General features: G+C 33.8%; 2 protein-coding genes across 21 annotated transcripts in view; one reads left to right on the top strand and one right to left on the bottom strand.

Moving 5' to 3' along the window:
* LOC127067432 (tyrosine-protein phosphatase Lar) overlaps positions 1-14,921 on the top strand; it is a 479,322-nt gene extending 464,401 nt beyond the window's left edge. For 11 of the 15 annotated variants that reach the window (XM_051002292.1, XM_051002293.1, XM_051002303.1 and 8 more), the window contains 7 exons: positions 4,514-4,653; positions 5,069-5,274; positions 5,404-5,570; positions 5,674-7,034; positions 7,112-7,338; positions 7,415-9,221; positions 9,330-14,921. In XM_051002292.1, coding sequence (XP_050858249.1) covers positions 4,514-4,653; positions 5,069-5,274; positions 5,404-5,570; positions 5,674-7,034; positions 7,112-7,338; positions 7,415-9,221; positions 9,330-9,398 — 3,977 coding nt within the window. In that variant the 3' untranslated portion in view covers positions 9,399-14,921. The remainder of the gene's footprint in view (positions 1-4,513; positions 4,654-5,068; positions 5,275-5,403; positions 5,571-5,673; positions 7,035-7,111; positions 7,339-7,414; positions 9,222-9,329) is intronic. The other 4 variants (XM_051002297.1, XM_051002301.1, XM_051002305.1 and 1 more) reach the window with 1 other exon arrangement.
* A 43-nt stretch (positions 14,922-14,964) lies between these two features.
* Positions 14,965-18,412, bottom strand: part of LOC127067482 (uncharacterized Golgi apparatus membrane protein-like protein CG5021) — a 49,163-nt gene continuing 45,715 nt past the window's right edge. The window contains exons 1-6 of one of the 6 annotated variants that reach the window (XM_051002455.1): positions 16,655-16,718; positions 16,458-16,556; positions 16,107-16,180; positions 15,797-16,031; positions 15,257-15,511; positions 14,965-15,177 (exon numbers count right to left, since the gene is read on the bottom strand). In XM_051002455.1, coding sequence (XP_050858412.1) covers positions 15,112-15,177; positions 15,257-15,511; positions 15,797-16,031; positions 16,107-16,168 — 618 coding nt within the window. In that variant the 5' untranslated portion in view covers positions 16,169-16,180; positions 16,458-16,556; positions 16,655-16,718 and the 3' untranslated portion in view covers positions 14,965-15,111. The other 5 variants (XM_051002457.1, XM_051002452.1, XM_051002451.1 and 2 more) reach the window with 5 other exon arrangements.

Genomic DNA, 18,412 nt, shown 5'->3' with positions numbered 1-18,412 from the left:
TTTTTCCTTTTTTTTTTTTTTCTAATATAAAGTTTTTTCTCGAGAAAAGATAAGGAAGAAAAAAAAATTTTTATATATATATGTATATATATACGAGAGAGAGAGAGAGAGAAAGAGGCTAGCACACGTATGTATGTATGTATGTATGTACGTACGTACTTACGTACGTACGTATGTACGTGTAAGTAAGTACGTTCGTCCGGGGCCCCTGTTTTTTACGATACGAGGTTGTACGAAGGGAGAAGATGATATTTTTTTCCCCTCGGCGTTTTACAAAAACGTACGACAAAATCTTTGTCATTCATCATCATTATCATCATGACCATCATCATCATCATTATTGTCGTCATTTTTATCATTATCATCATCATCATGATCATCATTATCATTGTCAACAAAAACAACAACAAAGATCCAAAGAACCATAAATATTCCCTTCTTTTTATATTCTTCTTCTTATATACTTATGGTTTCTCCTATTTCCTATAGCTTTCTTTTCGTAGACATTCTTTATCATAGGTCTTTCCCTTTTTCTGACACCCCCTTTCGAGGAGGAAGTAACGCGTTGTTCGTCGATCTTGATCGATCCTTCGATCGATCTATCGATCCTTTCAACTTTGACGGAAAACTCTTAGAAAAAAGAAGGAAAAATAATAAAGAAACAAAAATTCGTCTTTTCGAACCGTAAAAAAAGTAAGGAAAAAGGAAAAAGAGAGAAATAAAGGGAAGAATAAAAATAAAGATGAAAATTTAAAATGGTGATCTTTCTTTTTTGCCTTAACTATAATATTTTCAAAAGAGAAATAATGTTGCTTCCTTCGCGAAACGGGTGTACATGAGCCTATAGTTATTTCATATTTGGAGTAGTGATTGCGCATGCCAATAATAAAAATAAATAATTTTAAAGATATATAAAAAAAAAAAAAAAGAAAAGGAACAAAAAAAAATATGCATAGAAAAAGAGAGAACCAAGAAAGAGAAAGAAAGAAAGCAAGAGAAAAAAAAAAAAGTAAAACGAAAGATATTCTCACGTCTCCCGCCTCTCTGCTAATTCACTGCCACTGGGTGGAACGAGCTAATATAACTTTTTTTGTTAAACTCTAATCTCTCTAAAGATAAAATTCATAGATGTCGAGTGATATTTGCCCATCGAAGATCGTCGACGGTACGAGAAATATGGACTCTGATGATGATATATAATATTGATATATAATATAAATTGTTATATATTCGTAGAGATGGAGAAGGGACGAACGATGATAGAACGATTAGTATGAATATGACGAGTTGAATGATTTTTACGAGTGCCTGTTTAATAATAATTTCAACGAATGAACGAGCGTGTATGTTTATGTATGTATGTGTGTGTGAGTGAGAGAGAGAGAGAGAGAGAGAGAGAGAAAGACAGAGAGAATGTGTGAAAGAAAGAGAGAGAGAGAAAGGGAAAAAGTTAAAGGGCAGTTCCCGAGGGAGAGACAGTTGTTCACTGTCAAAAATATTTTTTTTTCCTCTCCCTAACGAAAAATAATAAGAATATATATACAAATATATATATATATATATATATAGAGAAAGAAAGATAGATAGATAGATAGATAGAGAGAGAGAGAGAGAGAGAGAGAGAGAAAGAGAGAGAGAGAGAGAGAGAGAGAGAGAGAGAGAGAGAGAGAGAGCCAAATATTTTGACTGTTCACGAGTAAAAATATATCTAGTAGAGTATATTACTTGCATTATATACCCAATATTTCTGATATGCCTATGAGAAAGAAAGAGATATCCAAACAAATATTTTTGTAATTTATTCTTATATTACAAATTTTATATACGTGCGAAGTTGACACGAATTTTTACGAGTTTTTTTCCCACTTTTTTGGCGACTTTTGGGGCGCAGATGACAAAAGTGAGTATCCCTTAGCTCGTCTCGAGTTGTGCCATATAATTAATAATAATAATCTTTTCTTTTTTTTTTTTTTTCTTGTTTTTTTTTTCTTTTCTTCATTTTCTTTTCCTTCATATATCTTCACAAGTCTCTCTGTAATCTTTTTTCTTTCTTTTTTTTTTGGTTTTTTATTTTGTTTTGTTTCTCCTTTCGCTTCCTTTTTTCGTTTCAGCATTTTTATTCTTCTTACATTTTTACCGTTTATATACGTATATTCATATATATATATATATATATATATATATATATATATATATATATATATATAAACGTATGTACGCATTATTACATGTTACTTTGTTACATTTTCTTTTCTCTCGTTATTTTTTCATGGTACTGTCAGAGAGCATTTTTGAGATGCCACTTTTGCTTTAGTCGTTGTTGTTTTCTTTCCCTTTTTTTTTTTTTTTACTTTCTTTGCCCTTTTTTTTTGCAGCAGCAACAGCAGCATCCAAGCGTATAGCCATGCGCCACGCGTGCACAATGTATCTGACGTGAAACATTCTAAACGTCGATCAATGAAACACACAGAGAGAGTTATGGCGTGTCCGATACGTTGTTCGAGAGATACGTTTCGCGATCGGTGCCAGAGATGATCTTTGATAGAAGACACTTTGTAAAACGATATCGACAGTAACCTGTTTGCACGTTGTCACAACTTGTAGAATCATGAACGGTTATCAATTTTTAAACGGTTTTACAACATCATTGTAAATTGAAGATCGTGGCCGAAACGAAAAGAAAAAAAAGTTTATATGTATATATAAATCAAATTTTTTTTCTTTTCTTTTTTATATATATATATGTGTGTGTGTGTGTATATATATATATATGTATGTATATACAATCGTATAGTTCAGATACATCGTTTGTGCACGCATAACGCATTTGCCTATAAAACTTTTTTTTTCGCTCTACATAGAAAAAAAAAAACGAAAGTATATATATGAATCCACACGTGTCTCGTTCCGTCGTTTTTCGATGATGATCGATCGATCGATCATAAGATCTACATCGATGTTCGCATATGTAGTTAGCGCTCATCTCGTGTAATTTTGTGCGACGTGTCTAAAAAACTGATAGTTATTAATGATTAGGCAGTGCTGAGAATTTTTTTTTTTCTTTTTTTTTCTTCTTCCTTTTTTTTTATATATATATATATATATATCTTTATTATGTTCCACGTTATCGTATTTATTTTATTTATACGAAAAGAAAGCACAAAAATTATAATAATAATAATAATAATGATAATTGCCGAATAAGCGAATCGTTCAAGTATAATAATCTACCTGTACGTTTGATCTAACGATCAAAAATTGTTTTTACTTGTTAATTTCAAAAGATCGAAAGGGAAAAGTCGCCATGAACGTTTCTCATGATCTTGAACGTTTCGTTACATTCGACTACACGATTCAATCTTCGTTATCATTACTAACGTCTTCGTTGATTCGCGTTTCCGTGCTTAAGCATCAGCTATATCTACGAGCAACAACGTTGACGATAAATATTTTTAAAACTCATTCGCAAAAAACCGAGCGACGTTTTCTTTCGTGGAGAAAAAGAAAATAGTATCAAAAAAGAAAATAAATAAATAAACCAATAAATAAATAAATAAATAAATAAATAAATAAATAAATGAGTAAACGAGTAAATAAATTAATTAATTAAAGAAAAGGATATATATATAAAAAAGAAAAAATACGACGAATAAAGAAAAACGTTAATGAAACGCGGGAGGAAAATAGGGACGTATAATATAATATATATATATACTATATATATGTATCCATATATATATATATTAAAAAACACAAATTATTGGTATTCAAATGGAGCATTACCGGGGCGAGGGGTTTATATCGTTATTAGAGCATGGGGTGCGGCGTGCCTCGTAATATTGTTTGTACGTCGTTTTGTCCGTGAGTGATTGTGGTGCCGGCATGTCGATATCATCCTATATCGATTTTATTTTCTTCTTTTTTTCTTCTTCTTCTTCTCTTCCTAATTCTTTTTCTTTTTTATCCATTTCTATATATTTTTTTCTTTTTCTTTTTCTCTCATTTCTTTTCCACAACAGAGAAAGCGACGAACGAACGAACGAACGGACCAAAAAGAAAAAAAAGAAAAAATAAAAAATAAAGAAGGAGAAAATACGGACGAACGTTGTTGACATTTTGACAAAACAAATTAAATTTTGTTTTCTCTCTTTAATTTATTTTCTTCGTTCACAGGACGTTCACAGAGGAAATGAATTATCCTAATTTCTTTTTTTTTTTTGCTTTTTATCATGATATTATTTCAGGTATTTTCTTGACAAGAAATTATTCGTTTTACGTTTATACAGATATACACATATGTGTTTGTATAGTTATATTGATTTTTCCTTTTGTTTAATTATTACTATTATATTATTATTATTATTATTAACTACTGAGTTTTCCAACCCTGTAAAAACCCTCCCACCGTTTCCCTCCCTTGTATGAAAGCGTGTGATATGGCGAGAAAGAGCGATTGTAAGTGTGATGCATGCTAGCGATAAAGTGCCCCATTTAATTGTAGCTTGGGTTACAGTGCCAGGAGATCCTCAAAACGTCAAAGTAACGTCGATCAATTCGACGGCGATACACGTCGAATGGGATCCGCCGAAGGCTAAGGACCAAAATGGGGTGATTAGGGGTTACCACATACATGTACAAGAAGTACGAGAAGAAGTACGTTTCCTTTCTTTTTTTTTTCATTTCTTTTCTTTTTATTTTTTCGTTTCTTTTCCCCTTACTTTTCTTCTTAATCACCTGAGCAGAAATTTGAGTTTAAAAAAAAAAAAAGAAAAAAGAATTTACATACGACGAATTTATATATACATAAATCATTTCATTTATATACATGAAATTTATATAGAAACAACTTACAAGTATAGAAATTAATATAAATATGTATACAAATGTTATACGTATGTATACGTGTATGAAAAGTTGTATATTTGTAAGTTGATATGAACCAAAAAAAGAAAAAAACCAGAAAAAAGAAGAAAGAAAAATAGACAAAGTGTAAAGCTTCCAAAGATATATCGATGATACTTAAGATAACTCAAGATTATGTTAACCGAACATTTGGAAATTTTATCAGGGAAGAGACGACGTGTTTAACGAACCGATACGTCGCGACGTCCAAGAGGACGGTGTACGAGAAATAAATATCACAGGACTGCAACCGGATACAAGGTACTCCGTACAGATAGCCGCGTTGACGAGAAAAGGTGACGGTGATCGATCGGCACCGGTTCACGTTAGAACACCAGGCGGGGTACCAAACAGACCACAAGTTAACATAAAGTAAGAAATCTTTCGACGTTGTCTCGTTTCGAAAAATAAAAGATCGAAAAAGAACGAAAAAAGAACGAAGAGAAGCTTCTTTTTTTATATTTTTTATATATTATATATATTTTTTAAAAATCCTTTTAGAGTCCTCAGCAGAGATCCCGTCGTCCTTGAATTAGAATGGATGGAACCGACCCAAACGTATGGCGATTTATTGGGTTATAGAATTCGTTATGGTATTAAAAATCAAACGTTGAAAAAAGAATTCATTCGTGGGACTCGTCAGCATACTTATAAAATCACCGATCTCGGTAAGATCATAATCATAGTATAACATTGGCATTTTGATTGATAGCAAGATTGATCTACGTATAAGGGATAATAGAATTGATCGTAAATAATTTTCGTTTGAAGAAGAACGCGGCGTCGAATACGAGTTTAGAGTTGCCGGTCAGAATAGTATAGGATATGGTCAAGAAACGGTACAATATTGGTCAAGTCCCGAGGGAGAACCTAGCGGATCACCAACCAATTTGTCTTACTTCTTCCAAACGCCTGACACCCTCTGCGTCACTTGGGACAAACCGTTGAGACAACATAGGAATGGACAGATCATTGGTTACGACGTTCAGTTCAATAAAAAGAACGATCATTCGTCGATCATCGAAAGGAACACGACGAAAACCCGAGAGGTATTTTCGAATTTGGAGGAGGACACGGAATACGTTTTTCACGTTAGAGCAAGAACTATGAGAGGTAGTGGTCCATATTCCGAAAAGATAACGATAATAACGGAGAAGGATATCGGTAGAGCACCGATGTTCGTCAAGGCCGTAGCAACATCCGAATCGAGCGTCGAAGTTTGGTGGGAGCCAGTACCCAATCGTGGCAAGATCGTTGGTTATCAAGTTTTCTATACTACAACACCGGTCGAGGATCTTGACGAGTGGAAGCAAAAGACGGTAGGACTGACCGAATCAACTGACCTGGTCAATCTCGAGAAATTCACTCAATATGCGATAACAGTAGCCGCGAGATACAAAACTGGTCTCGGTAGGATCAGTCAAAAGATCACAGTAACTGTCAAACCTGAAGACGTGCCTTTGAATCTCAGAGCACCGGAATCGTCTACACACTCTATGACGTTATCATGGACACCTCCTATAAGACTGAATCCCACCAATTACAAGGTGTCCTTCGACGCGGTTAAAGAGTTCGTCGATTCTCAAGGTATAACGCAAACGCAGATCGTACAACGTCGGCAAATTCTTTTTGATCCTAGCGTAACCAGTACGACCATTAACGAACTTCAACCGTTCACTACGTACAACGTTAACGTCAGTGCCGTACCACGCGATGGACAATACAGGCCACCTGCTAAAATCACCGTAACCACACAAATGGCCGCACCGAAGCCTATGGTCAAGCCAGACTTTTATGGCGTCGTCAATGGCGAAGAGATTCAAGTGATCCTACCTCAGGCGTCCGAAGAGTATGGACCAATTTCTCATTATTATTTGATCGTCGTACCTGAAGACAAATCTACGGCTGACAAACAGCCTGATGAACTTACGGAAGATATAATTACCGGCAAGAGTGCCAAACAGGAACGAGAAAATGCACCATACATCGCTGCTAAGTTCCCACACAGAGACATTCCTTATACTTTCCATTTGGGAAGTGGCGATATATATGAGGGATATGAAAATAGAAAATTGGAGAGGAATAAGAGGTATAGAATTTTTGTACGAGCTGTGGTCGACACTCCTAGAAAGGTCAGTACTTTGTCGTTCTATTTTAGAAGAGACATAATCTTACCCAATAATCAATCCCAAACAATCCCACTTTTCAGCATCTCTACACTTCCTCGCCATTCTCCGAGTATCTTTCGTTGGACATGAGAGAAGTTCCACCGGGCGAACCACCGCGTCGACCAAACCCAAATACTCCGGTCGATAAAAATCCTGAAGTGTCTGTTAAAACCAGTGGACAGGAGCCTGGTATGGTTTGGGTAATTGGACCTATAATAGCAGCACTCATGGTCAGCATCTGTATGGTTCTATTATTTGTAATAAAAAAGTAAGCCTCTCTTTTTCTACCACGTTACGAAATTGGTTCCATTTGTTCCTTGTCCTCCACGTCGTTTTTGTTTCAGACGAAGGCAACCATGCAAGGCACCAGATCAGGCAGCAGTAACTCGGCCACTTATGGCAGCGGACATCAGTTCGAATCATGCACCGTCCGACCCAGTCGAAATGAGACGTTTGAATTTCCAAACACCCGGCATGATATCACACCCGCCGATACCCATAAGCGAGTTGGGAAATCATATCGAACGATTGAAGGCAAACGACAATCTAAAGTTCAGTCAAGAATACGAGTCGATCGAACCCGGTCAGCAGTTCACTTGGGACCACTCGAACATGGAAGTGAACGCGTCAAAGAATCGCTATGCCAACGTGATCGCCTACGATCATTCTCGAGTGATCCTTCAAACGGTCGATGGGATGCCAGGGTCCGACTATATAAACGCGAACTATTGCGATGGTTATAGAAAGCAGAACGCGTATGTGGCAACTCAAGGACCACTTCAAGAGACCTTTGGTGATTTTTGGCGAATGTGTTGGGAACTTCGTACGAGTACGATCGTTATGATGACGAAACTCGAGGAAAGGACTAGAATAAAATGCGATCAGTATTGGCCAACAAGAGGTTCAGAAACTTATGGCCAGATGACGGTCACTATTACCGATATCCAAGAGCTTGCTACCTATTGTATCCGCACTTTCCAAGTTTGTAGAGCGGGTTATTCGGAGAGACGCGAGATAAAGCAATTGCAATTCACTGCATGGCCTGATCACGGTGTCCCGGAACACCCAGCACCGTTCTTACAATTTTTGCGAAGGGTTAGATCGTTAAACGTACCGGACAGTGGCCCATTGGTGGTACATTGTAGCGCTGGCGTTGGCAGGACCGGTTGTTTCATCGTTATAGATTCTATGCTCGAACGTATAAAGCATGAAAAAATGATCGACATATATGGACACGTGACGTGTCTGCGGGCTCAAAGAAATTACATGGTACAGACAGAGGATCAGTACATATTTATTCATGACGCACTTCTCGAAGCTGTTATATGTGGTAACACCGAGGTACCAGCTAGGAATCTACACTCTCACATTCAAAAGCTCATGCAACCTGAAATCGACAATATCACCGGCATGGAATTGGAATTTAAGAAATTGTCTAACATCAAAGCTGACTCCACGAGATTCATATCGGCTAATTTACCATGCAACAAACATAAAAATCGATTGGTTCATATCCTACCTTACGAATGTAGCAGAGTGTGTTTACAGCCACAACGTAACATCGAAGGATCCGATTACATAAATGCCAGTTTAATCGATGGTTACAGATATCGCGGTGCGTACATTGCAACTCAGGGTCCGCTTTGCGACACCACTGACGATTTCTGGCGTATGTTATGGGAACATAATTCGACGATCGTGGTAATGCTTACCAAGCTGAAAGAAATGGGTAGAGAAAAGTGCCATCAGTATTGGCCATCCGACAGATCTATTCGTTATCAGTGCTTCGTAGTAGATCCCATCGCCGAATACAACATGCCGCAATACATTTTACGTGAATTCAAGGTCACCGACGCACGAGACGGAGCAAGTCGTACGGTTAGACAATTCCAATTCATCGATTGGCCCGAACAAGGTGTACCTAAGTCCGGTGACGGTTTTATCGATTTCATCGGTCAAGTTCATAAAACCAAGGAACAATTTGGTCAGGATGGACCAATCACTGTACATTGTAGCGCCGGCGTAGGTAGAACTGGTGTCTTCATAACGCTTAGCATCGTCCTTGAACGTATGCAGTACGAAGGTGTTGTGGATATCTTCCAAACAGTGAGAATATTACGTACGCAACGTCCTGCCATGGTACAAACGGAAGTAAGTCGATACATCTCTCGTTCGTTCTTATTTATGTCGTAATTCTTTATTTCTTTTTTTTTTTTTGCATTTCCCTATTTTTATTTGACTTTCTTGTTTTCTTTTCAGGATCAATATCAGTTCTGTTATCGTGCCAGTTTGGAATATTTAGGATCGTTCGATCATTACGCCAACTGACAAGCCGATAATCGGGAGCAAAGAGATGCTACGAGAGAGCGAAGGGAACGGCAAAAAAATGAAAGGGATATCGGAGAAAGGGCTAAAGTACGACGTGTTTAGTACAATGGAGTTATATCGTGTTAAGTGTGCAGCAAAATGAGTAAAGCGTAGTTTTTATGCGTAACATTTACTCGTACCTTCCAAGGACAATTTATCGTAGTCGCTAAAGCGATAAATCGCTAATGTATCACAGACGATTTAAAGGAAAAAAAAAAAAAAAAAAAGAGAAAAGAAAAAAGGAGAGGAAAACGGCAAAAAAAAATAAATGAATGAATAAATAAATAAATAAATAAACAAGTAAATAAATAAACAGATAAATGAATAAATTAATAAATTAATAAATAAATAAATAAAAAGAAAAATAATAATGGTAGACGATGAAGTGCAATAGTCGAATGGTGTTGCAGCACGCATAATCGCGCAAGGAAATTTTCATTCTTGACGGTAATTTAAAATATAAATATAGAAAAGCATTCAAACAACTTTTATCCTGAAACGTAAGAAACAAAACTAGAAGATTTACGAAGAAGATAATGAAGAAGAAGAAATTGATGAAGAAAAAAAAAAAAAAGGAACAAGTTGTCGTCGTCGTATAAATAGATTTTAGAGCTATCAAAGATAAAAAGCTCGACTCGCGATTGTAGCCATAGCTAGAGCGAGCTAAACTAAAGAAAAGAAAAGAAAAAAAAAAAAAAGAAAAAAAAAAGGAAAAAACTGCCGCTTAAGTGTACGTGAATCTCCTCGTTGATGAGATGAGAGCGACCATACTCTCTCGAGGCACACTTTTTTTACTTTATACAAAATCTCAACAACCAGCTAACTAGGAACGAAAAAAGAAAAGAAGAAAAGAAGGACAAAAGAAAGAGAAGTAAAAGAAACGAAAAGAATTAGGGAATTGTCAGAACATGATCATCATCATATCGTTCTCGAATCAGAGAACATAATTGATTTACGTCGTTCGACGATAAAATAATTTTGCGAGAAACGTACATGCTCGCATACGGACATACATATACAATACAAATACGAATACGAATACGAACGCGCATCCACGCACATATAAACACATACACGCGTCGACGTCTATATCAAAATCAAAATTCGAAGACGACCTCGATCGTACGATCCCGATTCTCCGAATTGGAACATATCTTGATATATGTGAGAGTATTTATTACTAACACCTCACTTATGAAACATTCTTTGCAGCTACATTTTTGAAATCTTTTAAGAATTTCTTTATCGAAGCTTAGATAGTCTTCTAACGTTTAAGATGAAAACATGAATGAAGGAAGAAAGAAAGGAATAATAATTAAATTACAAGCATGTCTCTCTCTCCCTCTCTCTCTATCTATCTCTCTATCTATCTCTTTCTCTGTCTATCTCTGTCTCTCTATCTCTCTGTCACTTTCTTTCTCTGTCTCTTTTATCTAAATAGAAAAGAGCATCGTAATAATAATAATGATAATTATAATTATAATTATAATAATAATAATAATAAAAATAATAATAATAATAATAATAATGATAATGATAATGATATTGCACTTTACGAATCTCTTGTAAAGTGAAAGGACAAAGTAACACGAAAACTTGAATCTTGTTTATCGAAGAAAAGTGCTTCCATCGTTGACTAACAGCTGCAGAGAAGAAACTAAAAGTTGTGACACAAATAATGTCTCTCTCGTATATTTCTATGGAAAAAGTAAAAAATTAAAAATTAAAAGAAAAAAATTAATAATAAAAACAAAAAATAAAAATATTGAAAAGAAAAAGGAAGGAGAAAACGAAGAAGACGAGGAAGAAGAAAAAGGAAAAGAAAACTAAGAAGAAGAAGACTAATAATTAGAATGCACAGTTCTATCTACGACTTAAGTGGGTGATGATAACGTGGCACACATTCACGAGTACTTATCGATGGAAATTGATTGGAAGAGAATTGTTGAAAAAAAGGGATTAGACAAAATACTTCTCGATGTGGATTATCAAAGAAGAAGGAGAAGAAGAAGAGACATGAAAATTTCCACAGACTAACAGGAAACTTGCCATACTGCCAAATTGACAATTAATGCTGTACCCATTATGCACGATAGGGATCTTCTCTCATTACTTATTGTAATTTTACAATAGATTATAAGCGAATCGTTTTAAGATTTAGGATATAAGTGACGCCATTAGAACAAAGATGACATTGAGTGAAAGAAGGATGAAAGAGGAAACGGTGCCTATATTTGATGAAATATGCACACGTGGAGATCGTGCATAGTTCTATAAAGATAATTTAATAGAAGCACTGTGTATGTTGGACTCGCATAATGTAATTCTATACCCTCGAATCCTTATGTACAAACTTTCAAATCTAAGCTTCTACCTCGTCTATTATTATATCTCATTTCGATGTAACCACTCGGACGAATCTAATCTTGTCTAATAATCGATCTAATCGATCAAACGATTCATTCTTCATTTTCTTCTTCAATAAGTATGCCTTTTTGCATTTCTCAATCGAACGTATTTATTTCTACCTTTGGCACTTATCTTGGACTCGATTAAAATCATAAACTGTTTGAAATCGTATTAGCGATTTTGAAAGAGATATTTCAATATTTTTTTTTTTTCACTGACCTGAATATGAATTTTATCTTCAGTTTAGACAATAGGAAGGAAACGTTATTCTTCCAAATTGTTCGTTTGTACTATTATTATTTAAAAATGATTCGAGGGTCAGGAATTGTGACTAAGTGTACATAATTGCACCGTTTGTCATTAACAACATTATATATACATAAGATGATGAATAATATATATACATAGATATATATTATAAATATCATAAAAGAGAAGTGGATGTGCATAATAATGTGTGGATATTTTCCAGACTATCAGAATATAATCTGTTTTATTTAAAAGAGCATGTCCTATATCACGATATTTAATTTGTTTAGGTTCCATTTAGATGTTTTACATATTTTTTGATACTTTTTAATCTATCCCCGAATGTTTTTACAAATTATATATGCCACGTCTTTACAAAGTAATATTTTTCTTTTTTAATGAAATTTACTTCATATAGACTGAGTATATATATATAGACTATAATACTCGCAAGAGTTTCTATATTTATTTGCAACGTCATTTGATTCATCCGAACAAACTAAAAGCCACGTGTGTAATGTATTTTCAATATCCTAGAACGCAGCTCCGATAGATCTGCTCAACTTGCAGCTATAACTTTTGTACTACAAGAAAGTACTTAAATATTTTTCTCTCGTTCAAACAGTCATTATTTAATTAATTATTTGTCATTTTTTATTTCATTCGAAACGGATAGTTTTAATCGATTCATTTGCTAGTTTCATTCTCATTTAAATCTACTTTTAGTTTTTATACAAATCTTGACATAAATGGAAACCTTATGCTAATGTTACCGTGCTGGAAATAGATATGTATATGATGTTTTCCCATTGGATAAGTGAATATTTAAACTTATTTGGAAATAACATTACAGCATGGGAGTAACTTTATGCAACTTCATATTATCGAGAAGTACAACTAGTATCGAAGGATCTCACTAAAGTTGGCTCATATTCTTTTTCTAAGAAATATTGTACATGTTGTATGACTGGGATATAACATTTAGCGCAGCTCCATTTTATTAATAAAGGTATCAGTGAATGCTGAAGGAGAAATGAAAAGACAAATAATATTCTCAACCTGATCGAATACTAAGAAATATATTTTCCATGTTGCGTCTAAGTAATATTATTTCAATCTAAGATATTTCATAAAAGAACAAGTTACATGTAAATGCATACATGGATATCAAATCTTCTGCATTTATTCAAATTAATAAGAGATCAAACATTCTTACATTCGTATAAAAAAAGACTCAGAAAAAAAGAGCGAGTTGACTTATTTCATTAAAATGTGATTTAATGACTATACGTATACAAAACGGTCCGACTGATATTTAGCTTTCTATATACCCCATTTTTATACATTAAAAAAAAAAAGAAGAAAAAAGATTGTTAAAAAGAAAAAATATTATCAGCCGATACTCTTTTAGTGACGACTAATCCTTATAAAATCCTAGTAGTCTTGTGGTTGGACTGTAAATATATATACATACATATATATATATATATATACAAATATATATATATGTGTATATATATTATTACTAATATATTTACCAATTTCATATGAAAATTTCATCCTTCAGTGTTACATACCACTGCTTTATCGTTTAGTGTCAATATTTCTGCGCATCATTTTATTCTATCTTGTCTAAACATGAACGATAGCTTACAGAAATTAGAAAAGAAAAAAAAAGAAAGAAAAAAAGAAAAAAAGAGATAGCTCTTAAGCTTTAAGAGTGAAATCGCCCCTGTATTTATCAGAGTTCTTCTAATGATCTTTATAGAAAAAAAAAGAGAGAAAGACTTCAAACGTTACAAATAATTTTCAAAAGATCGTTGTGATAGAAACATATTCACATATTGACTTAATAAACAGTTTGTTCTCTTCTGGTGTTCCTTGCACCGTCAAGTTCTAATGGAAGTATTTCAAAATCAGACAAATAAATAAATAAATAAATAAATAAATAAATAAATAAATAAATGAATGAATGAATAAAAAACACGTGCATTTAATAAGTGGAGCCACTTTTGTGGGACACCTCCTAATCTATAAAACGACATGTAATTATACTACCCAAGTGTATTTTGCCAAGTTTCTCAATGACTTCATGTTTCAAAGTTCCAGGCTAAACGCAAAATGTGTTAAAAGAAGTTAAATTGTTGTAAAAACATATTACTAGCTATAAGTTGGTAGCATTAATCTGTACTCACAAAAGTTACAAACACAAAGTCCATGATATTCATGTATTTGTAACGTACTAATTCTAACATCAGGTTTAAGTTCTCTCATATCATTTCTAAAAAATTCTTTGTGTATATGTTGTAATTTAGCTCTGTATTTGTCATTAATCTTTATCATTTTTTTTTATAACCGAAAATGTATAGCAATATGTGGTTTGTTGTATTCTTCTTCTTGAAAACACTTATGACTCGTATCTTCGGAGCAATTTTCACAACATTAATAAAATTCGATCGGCTACCAATGCTCCATGCAATATTGTAACGAGTTTGGTAATATGTGTAAGATCAAGCCGCAAGTTCATCTATTCATAGATGAATCGGTCAAATGATTACGATCGCAGATCCGGAGAAGAATGTGAGTTAAAAAGACAGAATAAGTCAAATACTAAATATCGTTGAAAGAATGGGAAATTATTTTGTGATACCTTCTTGCCAGAAAGAATACAGCAGGCTGAGGTGAATACGATAAATGCAATGTTACTAACTAACAACTATACAAATTAAATATTGTGTAATAGAAAGAGTCTGTTGACAAGGAGAAATACCGTGTACATTATGTATTGCCTTGTGGCATCAATAAACTAGTAACTAACGTCATAAAGTATTCTCTTTTGCATGACACAGAAGGAGTTTTAAAACAAACATTTTTCTTCATTGCGAAATAATAATTTTATTACAGAATACTTAAAATTTAATACCTAATATTATTATGTACAAGCATATCGTCATTCCTCCAATACACATTTACGACGTTATTAATTTCCATATACATCATACTTACAAAAAATATTTTATATTACATTAGTCTGTTGATTTGGATTATTTGTTGGTGGGCTCCTCGTCATCATGGACGCAACCTTGAAAAAATTAACATTTTTTTGCGTAACACTCAGCTTTTATCTTTTTTTTATAGATCGCTAAATATTAATTACTAACATTTTGTATGATTTGTTTCTTAAAGAAGTCACTGGTAGCTGTTGAAATATACTGGTTACCTCCCATTTTACATTTCACGTATCCGTAAAGATTTGCTCCATTTAATATGATTGCGATACATACGAGTAATAGCCATTGAAAGTTTAAACGAAATAAGGCTGTAACAAATAATACCGACCACAAAAGTGGACACAGTATCAATGCCAACCAGAAGATACGTGCCTCTGCCATGTTAATATGGTACTGTTGAGCACCCTGAAATGCAGGGCACATAACAGAAATTTGCAGAGATTGTTTGATGACGTCGACCTTATTAATATGCGCGTATGATTAACATTTATATCAAAGGTGAAACGATTATGAGTAATAAGAAAGCGTAAAAGTATCAAGGACATACAAGTATCCGAACAAGATAACCTTGAACTATTTCTGCGAAGGTGTACAAGATTCGAGAGTCATTCTTAAATCTAACAAACTATAATGAAGTATACGAATAACGAATGAGACAAATATATAATAAATCTAAAGAACTAGCCAAACCTTTTTAGATTCGAATACCCAGTTGCTCTTTCCATTGTCGTCTATATAATTCCACCATCTAAGTCCAACCATCAATCTTCCAGTTATATTTTTAACGGTCCAAAAATCCATGGACAAAAGAAGTACAACGACGACAAAACTTGCGATAAAGCTATTTGAAAATAATTGACACATCATATAAACTACTATAGCCGATATTCTAAATGCTAGGTGGAACATGGTGATGTATGGATGCCTGCGATAGAAAATAACATATATTAATTCCTATAAAGAAAGACGTTAAAATATTGTACACTGAAATTACACATACTTGAGTTTATCACTTGGAACAATTTCATCCTCTTCCTCAAAGGTTATAGTATCGTCATCCATCAGTAAGGGTACCTAAAAACCGACATAAAAAAATCTTTTCTAATTACCACGATCAAATTCCGAAGATAAAAAAATAATAATTTGCAAATGAGCAATCGAGCGAAGCGAGCAATGATAAAACGAACGTTTTCTATAAAAAAAAAAAAAGAAAAATAGAAAAAGAAAAACAAAAAAGGAAACATCGTCGTTTCGTTATCCCATTATCAAACGTTCGTTTGACGTATTAGAAAATTAGATTTTCTCATCGTATGTACTCTAGGCGATGTCATCTCTATCAATTTATACATACGGTAATTCTTTACGGAATGTCAGTAACGTTCTCCCAATGAGCTAGTTTAACGAGATATTTCAGCTCCCTTGATAAAGAAATTTCTCTTTATATCTCGTTCTAAATATAAATATTGAATTAGATACTACGATCGAAGCACATTAGGCATTAGTATGAAAATACGCAATGTTAAGGCACGATTTCTCTCATGCACCTACCGAAGCAGACGCCATGTTTGCACATTGGTTGACAGACGCGCATCGACAACACGCAATATTTGTCGTCTGCTAAAAGCTGCTCGCGATTGCAGCGCCACGTCGCGTTACTCACGTATAACATAATTGAAGAATATACGCGAATACGCGAAATAAAAAAAAAAAACGTAGATATACCACGAAATTATACGAAATTTTTCGCAACGATTAATCGTGTTATTCGAATGAAACGAATTACGACGTTTTATTTGCTAAATCATTACTTGCGTTTAATTATTTATTTATAATTTCCTTTCGAAATCACGTGAGAGAGCGACAGCCAATCAGATCATTTCGATCTTTGGCATCTTCGTTTTCGCGGCAACGAGCTACGACGTCGAAACGTAAAGGAATAACGTAATATTATTTTCTAGTTATCAATTCGGTGAATTCGTCGACACAAAGATAATAGGAAGACTGATAACAATTTCAGGTATCGATATTTTTTTTTTAATGTTATGAAAAACATCTTTCCGTGTATGCGTCGATTAGTCATATATATATATATATATATATATATATATATATATATATATATGTATATATATACACGTTATATATACCTATTTACGTATATTACTATTTATCTATTATCTTTTATGAAAATTTTTTTCTTAACAATATCAACTGATAATTGTTTATAACGAATTAATATTATTCCATCGTAAGATAATCAAATAATATAAATATTATCGAATTAATCGGAATATTTTTCGTCGAGTATCGATAATTTAACATTTATATTATATCAATTTCTATGGTAGAAGTCGTTGTAATTATATAAATTGTATTTTTTTTATATGCATATATATATATATACATAAAGAAAAAAAAATTATCGATAAATCATAATTAGAATATTTCAATTAACAAGGAATTTCTTCGTTATATATAAAGAATATAACGAAAATTGAAATAACGTAAACGTGGCCGGTTGGTGTCGCATCGATCGACTAATCGCGTAAGCCGTATAATATAGAAAGATGGTGGATAGAGAAAAAGAGGTAAAAAGAGATAGATAGAGAGAGAGATATATATATATATATATATAGAAAGAGAGAAAGAGTGTGATGGCGCTTTGGTCGAATTTCTTCGTGTATGGTGTTAACGAGCAATGGACACGTTCATAAATGCGTATGGACTCGGAAGTTAAAATTGATAGATTCAAGGTCGAAATTTGAAAAAAGAGAAAGAGAAAGAAAGACATATAGATAGATAGATAAAGAGAGAGAGAGAGGGTGGGAGAAAGAAAGATAGAAAGAGGTAGACAGAGACAGATAGAGAGAGAGAGAGAGAGAGAGAGAGAGAGAGAGAGAGAGAGAGAGGAAAGCACGCGTGTATCGAGAGAGAGAGAGAAAGAGAGAAAGAGAGAGAGAGAGAGAGAGGAATACATTGACGTGTGAATCACGGATATTAAATAGAGCGTAGTGTGTAGTAATAATAGTAATAAAATAGTAATAGTAGTAGTAGTAGTAGTACCGTAGTAATATCAATATTATTAGTAGTAGCAGGTAGTAAGTAGAACAGTAGTAGTGGGTGGTGTTGGTGGTGGTGTTAGTGATGGTGTTGGTGGTAGGGTGGTGGCAATAGATAGTAATTGGATTGCGTAGTAGTAGTGATGATTTAATCGAGATAAACGCGAAACGTTTTGCTGGTATCCGCGATTTGATGATATGGTGAAACGATGTGTTAACGATGATGGTGCTAGTGATGATGGTGATG

This window comes from Vespula vulgaris, chromosome 11 (assembly GCF_905475345.1).
Source record: "Vespula vulgaris chromosome 11, iyVesVulg1.1, whole genome shotgun sequence".
Classification (NCBI taxonomy): domain Eukaryota; kingdom Metazoa; phylum Arthropoda; class Insecta; order Hymenoptera; family Vespidae; genus Vespula; species Vespula vulgaris.
Note: the sequence above shows the minus strand (reverse complement) of the source record. Positions and strands in the feature narration are given on the sequence as shown.